Source organism: Choristoneura fumiferana, chromosome 24, assembly GCF_025370935.1.
Source record: "Choristoneura fumiferana chromosome 24, NRCan_CFum_1, whole genome shotgun sequence".
NCBI lineage: Eukaryota > Metazoa > Arthropoda > Insecta > Lepidoptera > Tortricidae > Choristoneura > Choristoneura fumiferana.
In genome coordinates this window covers 14978812-14997240 of record NC_133495.1, presented here as the reverse complement: position 1 = coordinate 14997240, position 18429 = coordinate 14978812, and the positions used below count along the sequence as shown (strand labels likewise).

General features: G+C 39.0%; 1 protein-coding gene across 2 annotated transcripts in view; it reads left to right on the top strand.

Annotated features, from left to right (window-relative positions):
- Window positions 1–18429, top strand: part of LOC141441437 (coactosin-like protein) — a 57585-nt gene that overhangs the window by 30542 nt on the left and 8614 nt on the right. Inside the window, exons 1-4 of one of the 2 annotated variants that reach the window (XM_074106176.1) lie at window positions 1287–1700; window positions 9156–9238; window positions 15969–16079; window positions 18298–18427. In XM_074106176.1, the coding sequence (XP_073962277.1) occupies window positions 1365–1700; window positions 9156–9238; window positions 15969–16079; window positions 18298–18427 (660 nt within the window). In that variant the 5' untranslated portion in view covers window positions 1287–1364. Of the gene's footprint in view, window positions 1–1286; window positions 1701–9155; window positions 9239–15968; window positions 16080–18297; window positions 18428–18429 lie in introns of those variants that run through there. The other variant, XM_074106177.1, reaches the window with a different exon arrangement.

Genomic DNA, 18429 nt, shown 5'->3' with positions numbered 1-18429 from the left:
AATTACGTCTCGGTGGGTTTCAATTGATTTCGCTCGGCTCTTATGAATACCTACACTTTTTGCGTGTCGCGTCTTGAAAAACTTTTTAATAAGTGTGATAGTTTTAAGTTTTGACGTTTGTTGATAGTCAACCACGCCGAAACTGCTGAACGAAATTAGAATTAAAGAAATAAGAAAAATAATGAGCGACATAATAATTATTAAGCTATTAAAATATCTTGAATAAATAAAGAAAAAAATATATCATAACGTTACCTATAGAAAATGGAAAAATACGCATGTGAAAAATCAAGTTACTTTCGAGTGGGATTTTCACAAATCTTTGCCTCACTGATAGAGCACAGGCCTCCTCTCAGCATGAGAGGGCACGAGCTGTGGTTCCCACGCGGGCCCAGTGCGCATTGGGAACTTCAAACATATCAATTATTTATTTGCAGGTGTGTGCGGAATTTCTCATGATGTTTTCCGTCACCGTATTTAAAGCTCATTGTAAATTTCAAATGTAATGTCGCGTATAAATCCCGAAAAACTTCGTGGTACAAGCTCAGACCCACCACTGGAACCCACTGACCCTCTGCTTTAGGGAACGCACTAGGCTAGGCTTTTCACAGATATATTATTGCAAAAATCAGCAGGGCTACTACGAAACTCGAAGTTCGTATCGTACCGTCCCTCTCGCTCTCGTATTAAATAGTATAAGTGTCAGAGGGACCGCACGACACGAACTTCGAGTTTCGTAGCAGCCCTGCTGCACAAACAACGCCAAGCATTTTCCGACGTCAAGAAAACGATAAAAAAAAATGAGATGGGTCTACACCCTACTGAAGTGTGTAGTGTACTCACAACCCCTTGATTTTGGAGGGTAGGGCTCGAGGAGAAGTCAGTGGTTTTGGCTAAGATCGATACAGACAGACGGAGAGGTTGTCAGAGTTCAGATTGGAAAAAAACGCGTGTGTAGGGGTTATAAGTTTCATTTTAGTCACTGCTACGCCCAGTTTCGACCTTCAGGAACATATTATCGTGCATGTTGCCTTGTTGGCTTTACGGCCTCGCAATGTAATGCAACTGGCATGATTCGTCATACAAGTCTCGGAAAAAATCCAAGCCATAGAAAAGCCTATATGACTAAGTAGGTCTAGGTACTATTATAATCATGAGAAGTCTTAGTGAGAAGTAGAGACTAAGCCACATCAATTTCATAAACCTCTTTGAATTCCCAAACTTTTTAAACAATAATAACGCACTGGCCGTCAACATATAAAAATAAAAAACCTTAACAACAAACGTCATTTAGTCGTCAAAAACCTACACACAATTTTGTAGTAAAATTAAATAGGTATTATAATGCCCAAATCGCGGACAAAATGAGTGATACACACGTAGAAGGGTCTTATAAAGGCCTTCAAGATCAAATCGAGAAACTTGCCGTGGACCAAACTAATATTGTAACTAAATTTGACGTTTTAACTAACGATGTTGAAGAACTAAAGAAGGTTGTCACCCAGTTTTCTGATAAGTTGGCTGCATTGGAAGAAGTGGCGGTGGATAGAAGGAGGTTGAAAGCTGAAATCAAAGTACTGAAGAACCGTATCGACGAGTTGTATGTTATCGTTAAAGATAGCAAGGAAGATGAGTCGGTATCAGCTGAAGATCCAAGGGAGGTGGAGTCCTGTCACTCCGGTTTCTCTTGCTCATCCAAGGTACGATTTGTGATGGTGTCAATCCTTGGCGTGCATTTGGGTTGATTCTAGGGTAGGCGGTTGGTAGTTCGCGCCGCAGCAGGGCGCCACCAGCACTAGCGCTGCTGCCTATACTTCGTTTTTTTAGCATTAGAAAAAGGGTAAACAATCTTGACGAGTCTTTTTATTGCAAAACGTTTTTAAGAAAACATTAACTATTACTTATGATACCAAATGCATATAAATAAAGATAAAGATAAAGATAATTTATTTGTCAAACATGAGTTCCTATATACAATTATTAAATTGAATATATAGATGTACAATAATTTTATGTCCTGTCCTTCATGTCCTGCCTTTCAGGTTATCGCTTACCTTCTTTCTAATGCAAAAAAAACTAAGTATAATCAATGCAGGCCATAGCTAGCACCAAGTCTGACATAACAAAACGTGCATAATTATAAGTATTTGATACGACTCTACTTCGACTCTACTTCTAGGGCCGGTAGAGTGTCAGATATTTTTGCACGCTCCGCTGTGGCAGATGTTAATGCAGTTAACTGTACTCATAAAGACCTAGCTCTTGTATGCGATCGTCGCCGGTGAATTTCAATGGGGCGCCCTCGAGAAAATTTGTTTTTAATCCCCGGCGCAAAACGACTGTTATGTTGATGCCAATGTCTCTCTATCTGTTTGTGCCATCGTAGCTCCCAAATGGATGGAGCGATTTCGATGCAGTTTTTTTACGTGACAGCTAGTTTTGTTGCGGTAGTTCTTAGCTTAGTTTGATGAAAATGGGTTCAGCAGTTTTTGGGATACTGGACTTTGAAATGATAATAGATAGAGATAGCTAGATAGATAAAACGTTTATTTGCTACTGCATAAATTAGAAAAAAAAGAACAGCCCTAACATTTTCAATTGTTTGTGTGCGCTGCAGTAGTGCAAAAGGGCCATGGCTCAGCGGTCAACATTGCTCATAGGAGCAAAACACTGATATTCTGCCTCAACCCAGAGGGCCAAGAACAAATATTATCACCTTAATGTCGGAGGTTTTCAACTTTTATAAGTTGTTCATTACTTATAAAAATATTGGAATAAAGACTTATCAAGATAAGTAGGTAAAAATAGTTAAGACTTGAAAGCTAAACAAATAAGCAAACCTACTTTTATATTTATACCTGGGCGACCGAGCTTAGCTCGGGCTAAAACATCAATACACGCGTTTTCCCAGAAATGAGACCAAGCTAGATCAATTAATGTTCGCCCCTAGAAACCAAATGACATGACCTAGCAAATTTTATCGAAATCGTTAGATCCGTTTCCGAGTTTCCCGAAATAAACAAATATACAAGAACGACTCAAAGGTATATATATAAGATTATAAGGATTCTTAAAAGCAATTTTACTTTTGACCACAATGGTGGGAATAAAATGCGAATTATAATCTCGTAATCAACAGTTTCGAATAAATAAGTGACATTCGAGAGCGGGTGTTTTGATATCCGCTTTCGAATCGCACTTATTCGTAAAGTAACTGTCTGTTTTTATTAAGTTGTAATCACACGGAACCATGTCTAATGAACCTTAAATGCAATTTAAGTGAGCTGCAATAAGTTATCGGGCCAGTGCCCTTAGTGTAAGTTTTCGGTTACAAAATACGTCTCGATCGCGTTCGCGTTAAAATCTCAATTTGTATGGAAACACGAACATCGCAAACGATCCGCTAGAGGCGCTTGCGGGCACAGATATATTTGCATAAAATAAGTTTTTGTAAATTACAGTCAGAAATGACTGTACTTTTTGTTGATTGTCATCCAAGCTACATTTCCGTACCACAAGTAGGTATATGCCATTAACCGTTGAGGAGTTCTGTCCTACGGAGACGATCCTGGCTGGACCAGGATGTCACTCTTAGATTTTTGTATTGTCATCATAGATTTAGGGGAGGGCAACCGGGGCTACAGCTACAGCCACGGGGCCTCCATAAAAGGGGGCCCCCACAATAGAACCTTCGGATTTTTTTTTCAAATTCCGACGAGTAAACCTCCTGGCCTCTAAATCCGGCAACGAAAGCTTAGAACATTAGGGAAAGTATTACATTAAATTCGGGCAAAAACCTCAGCAGTACGATGGTTCACTCTTAACCGGATCAAAGAAAGCGGTTAACCTCACGGGATGATTAACGATTCTTAATTACAAAGAAATGCTTTCTAGATCCCACACAGTAATAACTCTTTGACTCCAACTTCGAGGCGTTGCCGTATGAAAGCGTCTCGAATTGAGGAATGAAATGAAAACATTTAGGTTATGTTTTTAAATCACTATTAAAAAGTAAATTAGGTGAGTTTAATTTTGATTTATATGATGTAATTAATATAAATAAATAATATCAAGAGTAATAGAGTGAAGGCCATGCCCTGTGTTATATATTGTTGTTGTTTTGTTCTATTTCTGGTGAGTGAGATTGAGCAATAGTGTATTATATTTTGTTAATACAAAACAATTTTATCGGGTTGTTGTTACAACAAACTAATAAATTTTCCAATCACGACTCTAACTTGTGTTGTTAATTATTATTTATTAACTTTTTCCGTTCCGTTTGTGTCTAGGTACCTATTTTAGTTTGGCTAAACGCTATTTTGGTTTTGAAACCCAGATTAATCTTTAATTAGCTGTGAAATAGTTTGTTATTGAGTTTCCTCGAAATCAATAAACAGTTAGTTAGCTAAGTTGACAAATGTGTGAGTTGCGGGTTGCGCCAACTTCAAATCGGCTGTCAAATTTGTAAATAAATTTTTGATTATAGAATTTATAAATTATAATACCTAAATATAAGCAACTTGGTGTATGCCACTGTTCGCTATTGCCATACATAATTTATGCGTGTTGTTACGTAGGTACGTATATACCTATGTCAATTGATTCATCATCATCATCCCAGCCTATATACGTCCCATCCCACTGTTGGGCACATGCCTCCTCTCAGAACGAGGGGGCTTGGGCCAAGATCCTCTGCTTGTCAAGCCGGTAGACCAGGCGTTTTCAACCTTTTCGTTTTAACGGCATACCTATATACTTTTCGTTCATCAAAGTTTCACGGCACGTAAAAAATAGACAAGTGCGAGTCGGACAGCGGAGGCTTATTTGGGTTGGGTCTAGTTGACATCTTTAGGTACGAAACCCCAAAAGCTATAGGTACATTACATTATAATAGCTATTCATGATTTCAATGCAGCATACACTTTGCAGTAATTGCGGCACACCTGAAAATATACACACCACCACCTCACCAGTGTACCGCGGTACCATCACGGCTTCAATTGATCTTATCATCATCATCATCTCAGCCGTAGGACGTCCACCGTTGGACATAGCCCTCCCCCATAGACCTCCAGGTGCTTTGGTTGGCAGAGGCTTGCATCCACCGTAAACCCGCGGCTTTAACCAGGTCCTCCGTCCATTTCGTTGGTGGACGTCCTACGCTGCACTTGCCGACCCGCGGTCTCCACTCGAGAACGTGACGTTTTGGCTCCAACGGCCATTGTTCTAGTAATGTCAAAAACCTACCGTCTACCTCGTCCTACCTGATCTTTTTTAGGTCGACCATTTATTATACCGCATATTATCATGCAATATTTGTTACGCGATATACTTATAACGCGGAAGTTTTCAAAGAAAGTTACATACATATGTATGTATGATTGTATCTACGTTATGTATAATAGTTTGCCTAGCACGTAACGCACCTAATTTTAGGGTACCGTGGGCTGTGCGGTTTCGTCATAAACATAAAAGTATACTGCGATTGATAGTTTTATTTTACAACGCCGATGTTAACGGCACTTTTAATGGAATTCCAGCTAGATTACTAGACCATTTGGGTTACATTTATACCTCGAACTAACCTTAACCCTCGACTTCGGTCTCGTTAGAAATATAGATATATAAAAAACCGGCCAACAGCGTGTCGGACGCGCCCGAAATAGGTTTCCGTAGCCATTACGAAAAAATTAAGTCATATTTTTCTAAGGATTTCGTGTTTTATACGGAATCTTCCATAGTTTAGGTATATTTTATATCTTAGGCGGCTATTTACTCTTAAACTACTAATAATTCTCAAGCAAACTTAACCGCTATAGTTTTCCTTGAAAGTTTGATATACTTATTTACTTACTACCATCCTGATTTTTTTCAAATTTCCCCCCACCCCCCCACCGGTTGAGATTTTAGAGGGGGGGGCGCTCGATTTTAATCGGACAGACAGACAGACATGGCGAAACTATAAGGGTTTCGTTTTTGCCATTTTGGCTCCGGAAACCTAAAAATAAATCTGAGTTAAATTACGAGGGTATTACGTTGCTAGGGCGGACATTGTTCGGAATCAGCGAGTAAAGCAGCTTTATTTTAGTAGTTTTTTTTATACTGGTTGGACAAATTGAACTTACTAAAATTTACTGAAACTATTAGAAAGCAAGATTTAAATACGAACTAATCCGACAACATACGATGGAAAAACAATATCGTCACGGAAACATTTTGTCACTACTTTGAAAAAATCTCGTATCTCAAATAAATACATCAGCAAAATTGAACCTTGACGTAATGGTCATAAAGTGCATTCAGAAAAATTATACATTTTCAGATACGAGTTTTTTTTTAAGTTGTGACGATTTTCAATCTTGAAGTTTGGCTTGTAAAAATAGGTACGTATGTATGTAAACTACTTGCACATGAAAATAAAATACAAAGAAATACAAATGTATACGTATACACAGAAAGGAGAGCAAGCAAAGGCGAGCTTATCCTTAAAAAGGGAACTCTTCCAGCTAACCTAGTTAAGAGAAGACAATTTTATTAAGAAGACGATAAGCAAAGGCTACATACGCACTATGCGGCTAAACGTGCGGTTTGAGCGCGCCGTCTCTTTCACAAGCGATATTTTGAAGAGGGAAGGCACGCTAAAACCGAGCAGCTAACCGCATAGTGCGTACGTAGCATAACAGTTAAAATTACGTGCGGTAAAGAGGTAAACAGAAATACTCAAAAGAAGAACAATAACCGTAAATATGAACAAGCAACAAGCTTAAAAGCGCGATGCGTATAGGTCAGGGTTTCTCAAACTTATGGCTCCACGTACCCCTGTTAAAGTTTCTAGACGACAGCGAACCCCTACCTCCCCCCCCCCAAAGAAAGTAATAAAACTGGCTGTTGGAGAAACTAAGTTTATTTTTATTTCAATCATCATGATAATATAATGTATATTATTTATTTCAATAAAAGGTAGCAAATACAGGTAAGAATCTAAGAATCGTCTTGCCAACGAAAATACAAACTGAAACAAATAACAAACAAATAAGTAACAAATTTGGAGTTGAAATAAAAAATACTCCAAAAACCAATCTTAATCATCTTGCCAGTCTTGCAGCCACCATCACGTAAACCTTGTCGCGAACCCCCTACCGTCGAATAGCGAACCCCTAGGGGTTCGCGTACCCCACTTTGAGAAACCCTGGTATAGGTAAACAGTACCTATATAAGTAAAAGTAGTAGTGGACTTTTGCGTTCAACACATTTAACTCGCTTACCTACCTAAATTTATATTTGATAATGTTCTCCGAATTTCAAATGATTTAATGATTATAGCACTTAACAGGACTGATCGTGATATTGATTGTAAAAGTAGATTAAAAATACAATCCAAATTATTATACTTTATCCTTCAGTCTACCCGGGTACTCGGCCGACGATGCAACTCGCTTGAAACGAACTTATCCGTAAAATATTGGGGTTTATCTAGGTAAAGTATTCTATTTAATTATCTTAATTAATTAATTATACTATAAACGTATTGGTATTGGCATTGACATACGAGGAAACGTTGCCAGCAGCTGGCTTTTACGGACAATCTGCCCAATAGTAGCGATCTGGGTGATATTTGTAATAGTTTTTTCGACTTAGCATAAGTTAGTTTTAATTTTCTTTTCATCATCATCCCAGCCTATATACGTCCCACTGCTGGGCACAGGCCTCCTCTCAGAACAAGAGGGCTTGGGCCATAGTTCCCACGCGGGCCCAGTGCGGATTGGGACCTTCGCACGCACCATTGAATCGCTTCGCAGGTTTGTGCAGGTTTCCTCACGATGTTTTCCTTCACCGCAAAGCTCGTGGTAAATTTCAAATGTAATTCCGCACATGAATTTCGAAAAACTCAGAGGTGCGAGCCGGGGTTCGAACCCACGACCCTCTGCTTGAGAGGCGATAGGTCAAACCACTAGGCCACCACGGCTTCAATTTTCTTTTATTTTGGTGTATTTTGTGTGTAAATAAATGATTTCGGTCTCTATTAAAAAAAAAAACAGAACTCTTTTGTCGTTGTATGTTAGTCGAACCATTTCGATACAAATAGTAGGTACCTACCTAACCGTTTTATGACATATTTAGTTAGTTTTATGACATATTCTTGAATATCATTAGTTTGGTGAAATTCGAGTAGTCTTAATTAATTTTAACCTAATTTTCTCATTCATTTGGGTATGCTGTAAAACATGTGCTCTGAAACTTACGTCAACCGACAAACAATTGAAATTTTGTTTTGTTACGAAAACCTCGAGTCGCCAAGTCGAGCAAAACAAAAATACTTAGGTACTTCTTCTCTCGAAGATATTCAGGCTATTTTCAAGCTCCTGTGATTTTGTGCTGGCTAAAGCAAGTACCCTGAATTTTCAGTTACGTATATACCCTCCTAACGCCCAAGTTAAATTTTTGTTTTATGAACATGAAACTTTGTCATTTCTGAGAGAGTTCAATGTCAAAGTACTGATGTCCTTTATAAAGGACTTTGGGCGTTAGGAAGATACATAGGGCCCAATTCAATTTGACCCTGTACTTAGTTTAAGACTCCTTTCCACCAGAGGTGCGCGAGGATGTGTTGCGTTGCGATGAATGTGTTTTCCAATAGAAACTCTTCATTTACCTCGCCTCGCTCCGCTCAGCTGTTGCCACCAGAGATGTGCTGCAGCTTGCTGTGCGTTACCTATCCTGTAAATGAACCGTTTCTATTGGTTAATGAAAAACACATTCGCACATCTCTGGTCGAATAGGGATGTTGACACCACCAATCAACTGACTTACTTTTTATGAGCTGTCAAAACACAATTCTCCCATAGAGTTTGAATGGAACTAGCAGCATATGACGTCACTTGTTCGCACACTCAATCAACTAACTATTTATTTGTTTTAAAGCAAAAAAAAATCTAATTTTGCAGTTAATTGAAAATTAATCTGGTTTTCAGGGCTAAAATAAAGCGTTTTTTTACTGGAGGCGTGTTTCCAAATTATGTTTTAATGGAGTCAACATCCTTATTCAAACGCAGCCTAAGATGAGTTCTGTCCTGACTTCTATGGGGACTGAGGGCTCTACGAACTTTCCTTCATAGATTTAGATTTTCTTTTCATAGACCTTTCCTTTTTTTCAGGTTGCCATGACGACGGGATTGGACCGTGACACGATCCGAGCCGCGTACGAGGATGTACGCAACGACACCTCTCCCACCGAATGGTGAGTTCGGGTGACACTCTTTACCGGGCCGGATAATACCGGGATGGAAATACTGTCCCTGTTTTTTGTGTACACGCCCATATAGAAACTAAAAGGAGCTTCTATGGGCGTGTACACAAAAAACAGGGCCGGTATTTCCACGTCGGTGTTATCCAGGCCGGGAGAGTGTCATCCGTGAGTTCGCATCTCTAGCATGTTTAGTTTATAGTTACCTAGGTAGCTCAGGGTTGTTAAACATATTAGAAATATGATATTTCTCAGGACTTGCATTACAAGTTTAGCTACGTCATAGAGCACAGTCAATGTCATAAACGTATGGCTTTTCAAACATGACGTTAAAGTGACAAAATACAAAAGTGATCACTTATTTATGACGTAGACTGTACCACAAGGGGGAACCACGGGTGGAAATTATATTTATTCCGTCACGTCAGTTATTATACAGTCAGTTATATTGTCATTATATTGGACAGGTTTTTTTAAGATAAAAAAGTTAAAAGTATTTAAAGTAACTAAGTAACTATTTAAAGTAACTGGTAACTAAGTAACATTTAAAGTTCCGCGTGATGTCACGCCGTGCGAGATGTTTTAGCACGTCGTGACATCACGGGCTCTGATTCTCACGTGCCGTGCTCTACTTTGACGCACGTAACGAAAGAAAAAAATAATAAGAAAAAAATATGAAACTACCGTGAGACTCACTCATATTAAATATAATGACCCGGATAACTCACGTCTTAAATCGAGTTTAGCTCGACATGTTTCGGGCTAATCCGTAGCCCTTCGTCTTCGGAGCAACGCGACTCAGCGGCTGCTGCAACACGCGCACTGCGCGCCGCCGCTCTGCTCGCGCGACTACCCGACGAAACTGACACCGGCACACAACTACCCGCGTTTTCATCATCATTACAACTGTCAAATGTAGGGTAGCACACAACACTAACAATATCGCTCTGTAAAGGTACGTTCACACACACCGATGACGCAGCACGAGTATTTAACACCGTTTTCCAACTCGGAGGTACCGTCCAACCACTATCGGTTGAAATTCGGCCGACGACTATCTCGATGGCTTCACGCACTTTCCGCGGAATGAAAAATTTCTCTCTCGCAAGAACAGATACCTTATCAAATCTGATATAGTGCGTCGAATCCGAGTTCATTGAGTGCTCGGCCACAGCAGACCCCTTGTCGTCCTGTTCCTCATACTGCGTATGTGCTCCGATACCCTTGTGGAAACGTTTCGTCCAGTCTCTCCAATATAGCTCTTGCCACAGGCACAGGGAATCATATATACCCCGGGGCCACTCAGGGGCTCCTTATCCTTCGGCGAACGTACCAACTGTCTGAGCTGCATATGAGGACAGAAAATCGACTTGATGCTATATATTTCGGCGTAACAAGTGTCCGATTTTATCCGTCACCCCTTTTATAAACGGTAAATATACCGGAACCCTCTCAGCTCCCACGGCCTATGACGAGTCGACACGTTCACCACACGTTGCACTGCCTCCAGTTGTACCATTGCTTTCCAAAACCCGTCTCACGTGACTCAGTTCACGATCCACAAATTTGGATCACAAATATTCAAGGCTCGATTTATCAACGTTCTAGGCAAAGAAGACAAATGACAAGGATGGTGGTGTGAATCTGCCCTCAAGTATCGATCCGTATGAGTTGGCTTACGATAAACTGTAGTTTCCAATTTACCACAGGGTCCCCGCATAACCAAAACATCTAAAAACGGCAACTGCCCATCATTCTCAATCTCCACCGTGAACTTAACCTTATCGTGCAAAGTGTTAAGGTAGTCCGAAAACTGCGACAAACTATCCCTGGACACAATCGCAAAAACGTCATCCACGTACCGCCACCAATTGCTCCGATCACCGCCAATATTTTTATGGAGTGGTTGGAGGGAAGAGCTTTAAACAACGCTCCCGTTGTTCCCAGATCGTCGTATCCTACGATAAGAGCCACAATTACAAAATGCTCACTTTTCAGGAGAAGCATTTTTGTGTTTCTTTCAAAATATAAGTAGCGAATTGATAATTTTGCAATTAAATAATGTGTATTAGGGTTCTAGGGTTCTGTTAAAACAAAATTTATGTTCTTAATGATACATTATAGATAGATTTTGTCCTTTAAATCCTTTTTCGTCGGACTAAATGAGTTTTAAAGGGCCATAAGCTACATTGTGCCTTTTATCGTCGAAAAATTCGAGGCCACAACTACCATTAGGACCAAATTGTAGTTGTTAAAATATTTGCGATTCAACATTTTTTTAATTTTAGTATTTTTTTTGTAATACAGAAAGAAGTGGCAAATAAGAAAAATATTTTATTTTTATTTTCTAAGATTTTTTAAATCATAAAGCGTAGGTACGTAGCCACAGTAATTCTCTAAAATAAAACAAGTCCCATTTAAGGAAGCAAGTGAAACTAAAAAAAAACATACTTAAAATAAATATTTAACTTCTGAAACTCAAAATATTCTTTACGCTCTTAATATAAAAATAAAATTGCACATTATTATTTACTCAGTCTTCAGTACTCATTGGGATCTTTCCTTATTCTTTCTCATCGTCTGTATCACCCGCAGCAGCAACACCTCCTTTCTCATGAGGTAACGTTATAAAAAAGTCATGAAATTCTTCAGGGTTTTTTTTATTTTATTTTTTGATTGATACTAAGATACTTGTCTTTATTCACTTTTATAGGGTCCGTGCTTACACTTGCAATATTTGTAACTACACTCCTTGTCCCTCTATTCACCTTTTATTATATAAGTCGTTATTGTTTTCTAGTCTTCGCGAAGTATACTAATTGAACTAAGTATATTAATTGGTAATAGGGACCAAATATTGGACAGTGTAAGTTAAGAAAATAAAGATTAACTACATTTCTTTAAAGACAACGTTTCATTATTTCTTAATGTGGTGGAAGATTTTTTTTGACATTCATAAGTGCTTGTTATAGCCTAAATTGAATAAAGAAATTTTGACTTTGACTGAATATTTACAGACTGTTACCGACAACAATAGCGGGCTTGATGTTTAAGCAAACCAAGTTAATCGCAGCGCAGATTTTTGTCAGAACTACAACACATAAATAGAAGACAAATTGATGAAGACTGAATTTTAAATAAAACTCAGATGCATTAAAAAGCAGTAGCCGTCATTGTACAAATTAAACGAAAAAATAAAATGTTGGTGATATAATTTTGGAAACTTTCCCGGAGTCACACCGAAGTTTTTGTCAACTTGAAAACCTTCAACTTCTCGCTACTACCTATACCTACTGAATTATTTTTGCATAATGTCACCGTCGAAGAAAAAATTACGAATAATTTCTTCTCTGCATAACTATATCATCTAGAACTTCATCGGTTTCTTTTTGTTTTTCTACAAGGATAAAATTTTCAAACTGACACGGAATTGAGCTAAACTTTAAAATTGTCTTTTAATCATTGCACATTCTACATTTTCGCCAGTTTTTTCTTCGGTGATGTCATCAGGCGAAAACAATTCAGCAGTAGCAGGAAGTTAAACGTTTTCAAGTTGAAAAAACTTCGGTGTTGCTCCTGGAAAATTTCAAAATTATATCACCAATATTTTTTATCGTTTTATTTAAAATTCGGTCTTCATCAATTTGTCTTCTATTTATGTGTTGTAGCTCTGAAAAAAATCTGCGATTAATTTGGTTTGTTTCAACATCAAACCCGCTGTTGTTGTCGGTGACAGTCTGTAAATAATAAGAAATACTGAAACGATGTCTTTAAAAAAATATCAATATTTATTTTCTAATCTTAGGTAATCTTTATTTTCTTAACTTAGGTACACTGTCTAAAATATGGTCCCGATTGTTAAACAAATAATCTCGATCTTGTTCTTTTCAGGTTCTACGTGAGACTTCTCGTTTTATTTTTTCTGTAAATAGTTAGAAATTAAAAAGCAGTCACAGAAACCATACCGAATTTTATAAAAAAACCATAAGAGAATAATATTCTAGCCTATTGGCCGACTGACAAGAAATTAGAAGGTAAATAGATATAAGAATGCCAAAATATACAGCGAAAAAGGCCTCAAGTGCCATAAGAACCCAAAAATCAGACATGCAAAATCACACCTTCAAAATAATTATTGTTATCAAAAAGCAATTATGTTCATTCTATGAAGCCGCAATGTTAGTAAACTACCCAAATATATCTTTAAAAAGCGAATATTTAAGCAATAATTCAACAAAACATAATTCGTACATAGAAAAAGGACACTACCGAAATTGTGGCCACACATTTGCTATACAAATAAAATTGAGCTATTACGCGATAGAAGACCGCAGTAGCCGTTCGGGCTTTATTCTAGGTAATAGTAACCACTTCATTAAATTGTGTGAATTTCTTCATTAAACTATGTAAATATATAAATAAGTAACCTAAAAAAATAAATAATACAAAAGTAAACCTAAAATAAGTAATAAATAGAATCTGAATAATGAAAAAACTTTATAAATCAATTTCGCTAAATTTACTTGTGTTTACTTCTTTTGTTCAGCGCCATCCTTTGTAACTATTTTCACTAGTGTAAGTCCTCGACAATTCGTTTTATAGTTTTCATTGTCAATTAACGAAAAAATAGATGATCTTACAAATGAAATAACCATTACGAATGCACGCCACTCTCCCGGCGCTGTCCGCCGAGTACCGCAGAAACGGCGCTTGCGCCCCCTCGTCGCGCCCGCGTATCTCCTTTTTGCACGGCGAATAAGGACAGCAGCGTATTTCTGGCTTTACTCCGCGTTAGAAGTGAGACATACGTAATTGTGGCTTTTTAAAATTATTTTTTACTATTTAATAAAAAATATTAAAATTATAATTTTAAGTTATAAGATGTATCTTGACGTGTAGAATTCAATTTTACAATAAAAACTAAAAGCCCCTATGGTGATAGTGGCTCTTATCGTAGGATACGACGAGATATTGGTGGCGGTACGTGGATGACGTTTTTGCGATTGTGTCCAGGGATAGTTTGTCGCAGTTTTCGGACTACCTTAACACTTTGCACGATAAGGTTAAGTTCACGGTGGAGATTGAGAATGATGGGCAGTTGCCGTTTTTAGATGTTTTGGTTATGCGGGGACCCTGTGGTAAATTGGAAACTACAGTTTATCGTAAGCCAACTCATACGGATCGATACTTGAGGGCAGATTCACACCACCATCCTTGTCATTTGTCTTCTTTGCCTAGAACGTTGATAAATCGAGCCTTGAATATTTGTGATCCAAAATTTGTGGATCGTGAACTGAGTCACGTGAGACGGGTTTTGGAAAGCAATGGGTACAACTGGAGGCAGTGCAACCGTGTGGTGAACGTGTCGACTCGTCATAGGCCGGTGGGAGCTGAGAGGGTTCCGGTATATTTACCGTTTATAAAAGGGGTGACGGATAAAATCGGACACTTGTTACGCCGAAGATATAGCATCAAGTCGATTTTCTGTCCTCATATGCAGCTCAGACAGTTGGTACGTTCGCCGAAGGATAAGGAGCCCCTGAGTGGCCCCGGGGTATATATGATTCCCTGTGCCTGTGGCAAGAGCTATATTGGAGAGACTGGACGAAACGTTTCCACAAGGGTATCGGAGCACATACGCAGTATGAGGAAACAGGACGACAAGGGGTCTGCTGTGGCCGAGCACTCAATGAACTCGGATTCGACGCACTATATCAGATTTGATAAGGTATCTGTTCTTGCGAGAGAGAAATTTTTCATTCCGCGGAAAGTGCGTGAAGCCATCGAGATTAGTCGTCGGCCGAATTTCAACCGGGATAGTGGTTGGACGGTACCTCCGAGTTGGAAAACGGTGTTAAATACTCGTGCTGCGTCATCGGTGTGTGTGACGTACCTTTACAGAGCGATTGTTAGTGTTGTGTGCTACCCTACATTTGACAGTTGTAATGATGATGAAAACGCGGGTAGTTGTGTGCCGGTGTCAGTTTCGTCGGGTAGTCGCGCGAGCAGAGCGGCGGCGCGCAGTGCGCGTGTTGCAGCAGCCGCTGAGTCGCGTTGCTCCGAAGACGAAGGGCTACGGATTAGCCCGAAACATGTCGAGCTAAACTCGATTTAAGACGTGAGTTATCCGGGTCATTATATTTAATAAGAAAAAAATATTTTATTTTTTCTGGTACCATCAGCCAAATAAGTGCTGGTCTATCAATTTTTAAACAAGTTCCTATCAAATGAATATGTCGCTAAAGTTGAACTTTCAAGTTGACAGACACGTCTATTGGCATTACCTACCTATTGTTTTATGACGTGCAAGCGATTATGAACTTTAAGGTGGTAGACCACATATTTGGCTGATGGTACCTAATCTCAACTGACGGACTAGTTTTTTTTGGGACATTTGCCTATTTGGGTCAATCAATATTTTAGTAGAGCTTGTTGTCATGGTAACGTCTCCTGGGTCACGACTTATTAAATTTTAGATTTTATGGGGTAAAAATCCACTAAAATTTATTAATTGTGACATTTTTAAGCCTGACTCATCTCCTGAGCATGCTAATAGTATAAATTGTGAATATTTTCAAAAAAAAATGTATGATCTGATGTCTCCTAAGTTACGGAATAGAATAACAACACTAAAAAGTCGATTAGCTCATTTACGGGTCTCATGTAGCTGCAATAGTTTCCGAGCGCGTTCTTCAACCAAGTTCTTACGGCGTGTCGTTTGCAGGGCGGTATTCAAGTTCGAGGGGGCTCGCATCGTGTGCTCGGCGCGGGGCAGCGACTTCACGGAGTTCCGCACACACTTCTCCGATGAGGAGCGCGCATTCGGCTACCTCAGGTACGTGGAAGGATGATTACAGATATAATTGCCAGCTCCAAAAACGCTATAGGGCCCGCATTCTAGGAACCGTTTGGTCGTTTTCATGGCCCTCATGTAGGGTACGGGTGATTTGGATTTCCAATGTGATGTTGTAGCGACTCCTAGCGCCATCTAGGGAACAACGACAGAAACTCCGATCGTGTTTCTACATCGCGCTATCAAAGTTTCTCAACGCGGTCGCATATATACAAGTTCCGACGCTCTTCCTTCGGACTTCGGTCCCCAGGCGTAACACCTGCCTGGAGAGATATCTCCCTATTGGAGCCTCCCCCCACAATGTTTATCTAATTATAGGTAACCACAACTAACTTAATAATAGACTATATTCAGACGTTTACTCATTGACCATGCGACGTCAACTCGTTGTCAGCGCGGCGTCCACCCATGGACCACCTGTCGACAACGAGTGGACGCCGAAAGTCGACGCGGTGCTGCAGGGCTACTCCGAAACTCGAAACTCGAAGTTCGTGTCATGCGGTCTCTCTGACACTTATACTATTTAATACGAGAGCGAGAGGGACCACACGACACGAATTTCGAGTTTCGGAGTAGCCCTGCTGGTCGGGTGCCTGGTGGCTCTAGGGTAGACCGGGGACAGTTGAAACAATTTTAACTTAGCCTGGTGTAATTAAATATCTATTGTATTTACAAAGATGTTACTGGTATTTGTCTAAAGATAGACTATCAGGCTCCTAATTAAAACACACAATAAGGCTCCAGCTCATATAGGAAACCTAAAATAAGTGCATAAAGAGGACGGGGCGACCTAGTACTAAGGACGATTGAACCAGTGTGTAGGGACAATTGAAACACTAATATAATATCAAAACAAGGAAATATCTTTATTCAGCCTCTACAGTTTTTACTACTATTAAACGTAATTAGTGAGATCGTTAATCATTTGTTACCATAAAATTTGTTTTTTTTTAAGTTATACTATAATAAACATTTGGTTCATGTAATCACCAATATTTTTATGTCTAAGTTCCCTTCAGTTATTTTAACCATCTTATGTTATAATACTTTTGACGATAAATATATTTCTACTTTGATATAACATTAAAATTGCAAAATAGTATCTTAAACAACAAAAAGTTACTGTCATACAAAAACAACTGTTTCAATCATCACAATGTTTCAATCATAACTTTCAATTTAACCACCTTGATAAAAGTGAGAAATTAATTAGACCGAAAGAGTTCTTCAACATTTCAAAATAACGTCATTTTAGATATTTATTCATCCTTTTTTAGGGTTCCGGAGCCAAAATGGCAGAAACGGAACCCCTTAGTTTCCCCATGTCTGTCTGTCTGTCTGTCTGTCCGTCCGCGGTTTTGCTCAGGGACTATCAATGCTAGAAAGCTGTAATTTTGCAAGGATATATAGATAAGCTATGCCGACAAAATAGTGACAATTAAAAATTAAAAAAAATATTTTTTTAGGTTACCTCCCATAGACGTAATGGGGGTGATTTTTTTTCTCATCTAACCCTATAGTGTGGGATATCGTTGGATAGGTCTTTTAAAACCATTAGGGGTTTGCTCAGACGATTTTTAGAACATCTGATTTTCGGTCACATATATACATGCATATATATTGACATACATACATACTTACATACCTAGACTTAACCAGACTACCCTTCTTTTTGCTTCCCCCAGTCGGGTAATAAAAGCTGGTAGTAAATATGTAAAGTAAAGTTGGGGACGTTTGAAGCAACAGGACGATTGAAACGTTTCAACCGTCACCAGACCAGTTGTTTCAAATGTTCCCATTCGACACTTTCTACTTCAAGGTCAAAATTAAGTAACTTACATCGTCATTTTTACTAGTCAAATTAAATATAAATACTAATTAATAACTACAGAATAAGACACCATTTAAGTATATACACAAATAAAAGAAGATTTTTTAGATATAACAAAAGGAAAGACGATGTAAATACTTACTTTTGAGTCCGAAAATCGAAAAAGGACCCCCAACACGACTATGTCGCTCCCCGGCGCGCGCGCTACTGAAGACAGATTCCGACCAGTTCGAGCCACGTTCAAGCGCCGCGTACCTTTCGTAGGTACTACAGTATTCGAGAAAATTGAGATATTTCAATCATAACGTGTTTCAATTGTCCCCGGTCTACCCTAATAAGCTGTGACCTTAAAACTAAACGTTGTGGCAGGTTGCAGATGGGCGACGAGATGTCCAAGCGCAAGAAGTTCCTGTTCGTGACGTGGGTGGGCCCCAACGTGTCAGTTATCAACCGCGCCAAGATGTCCACCGACAAGGCCATCATCAAGGACATTATCTCGGT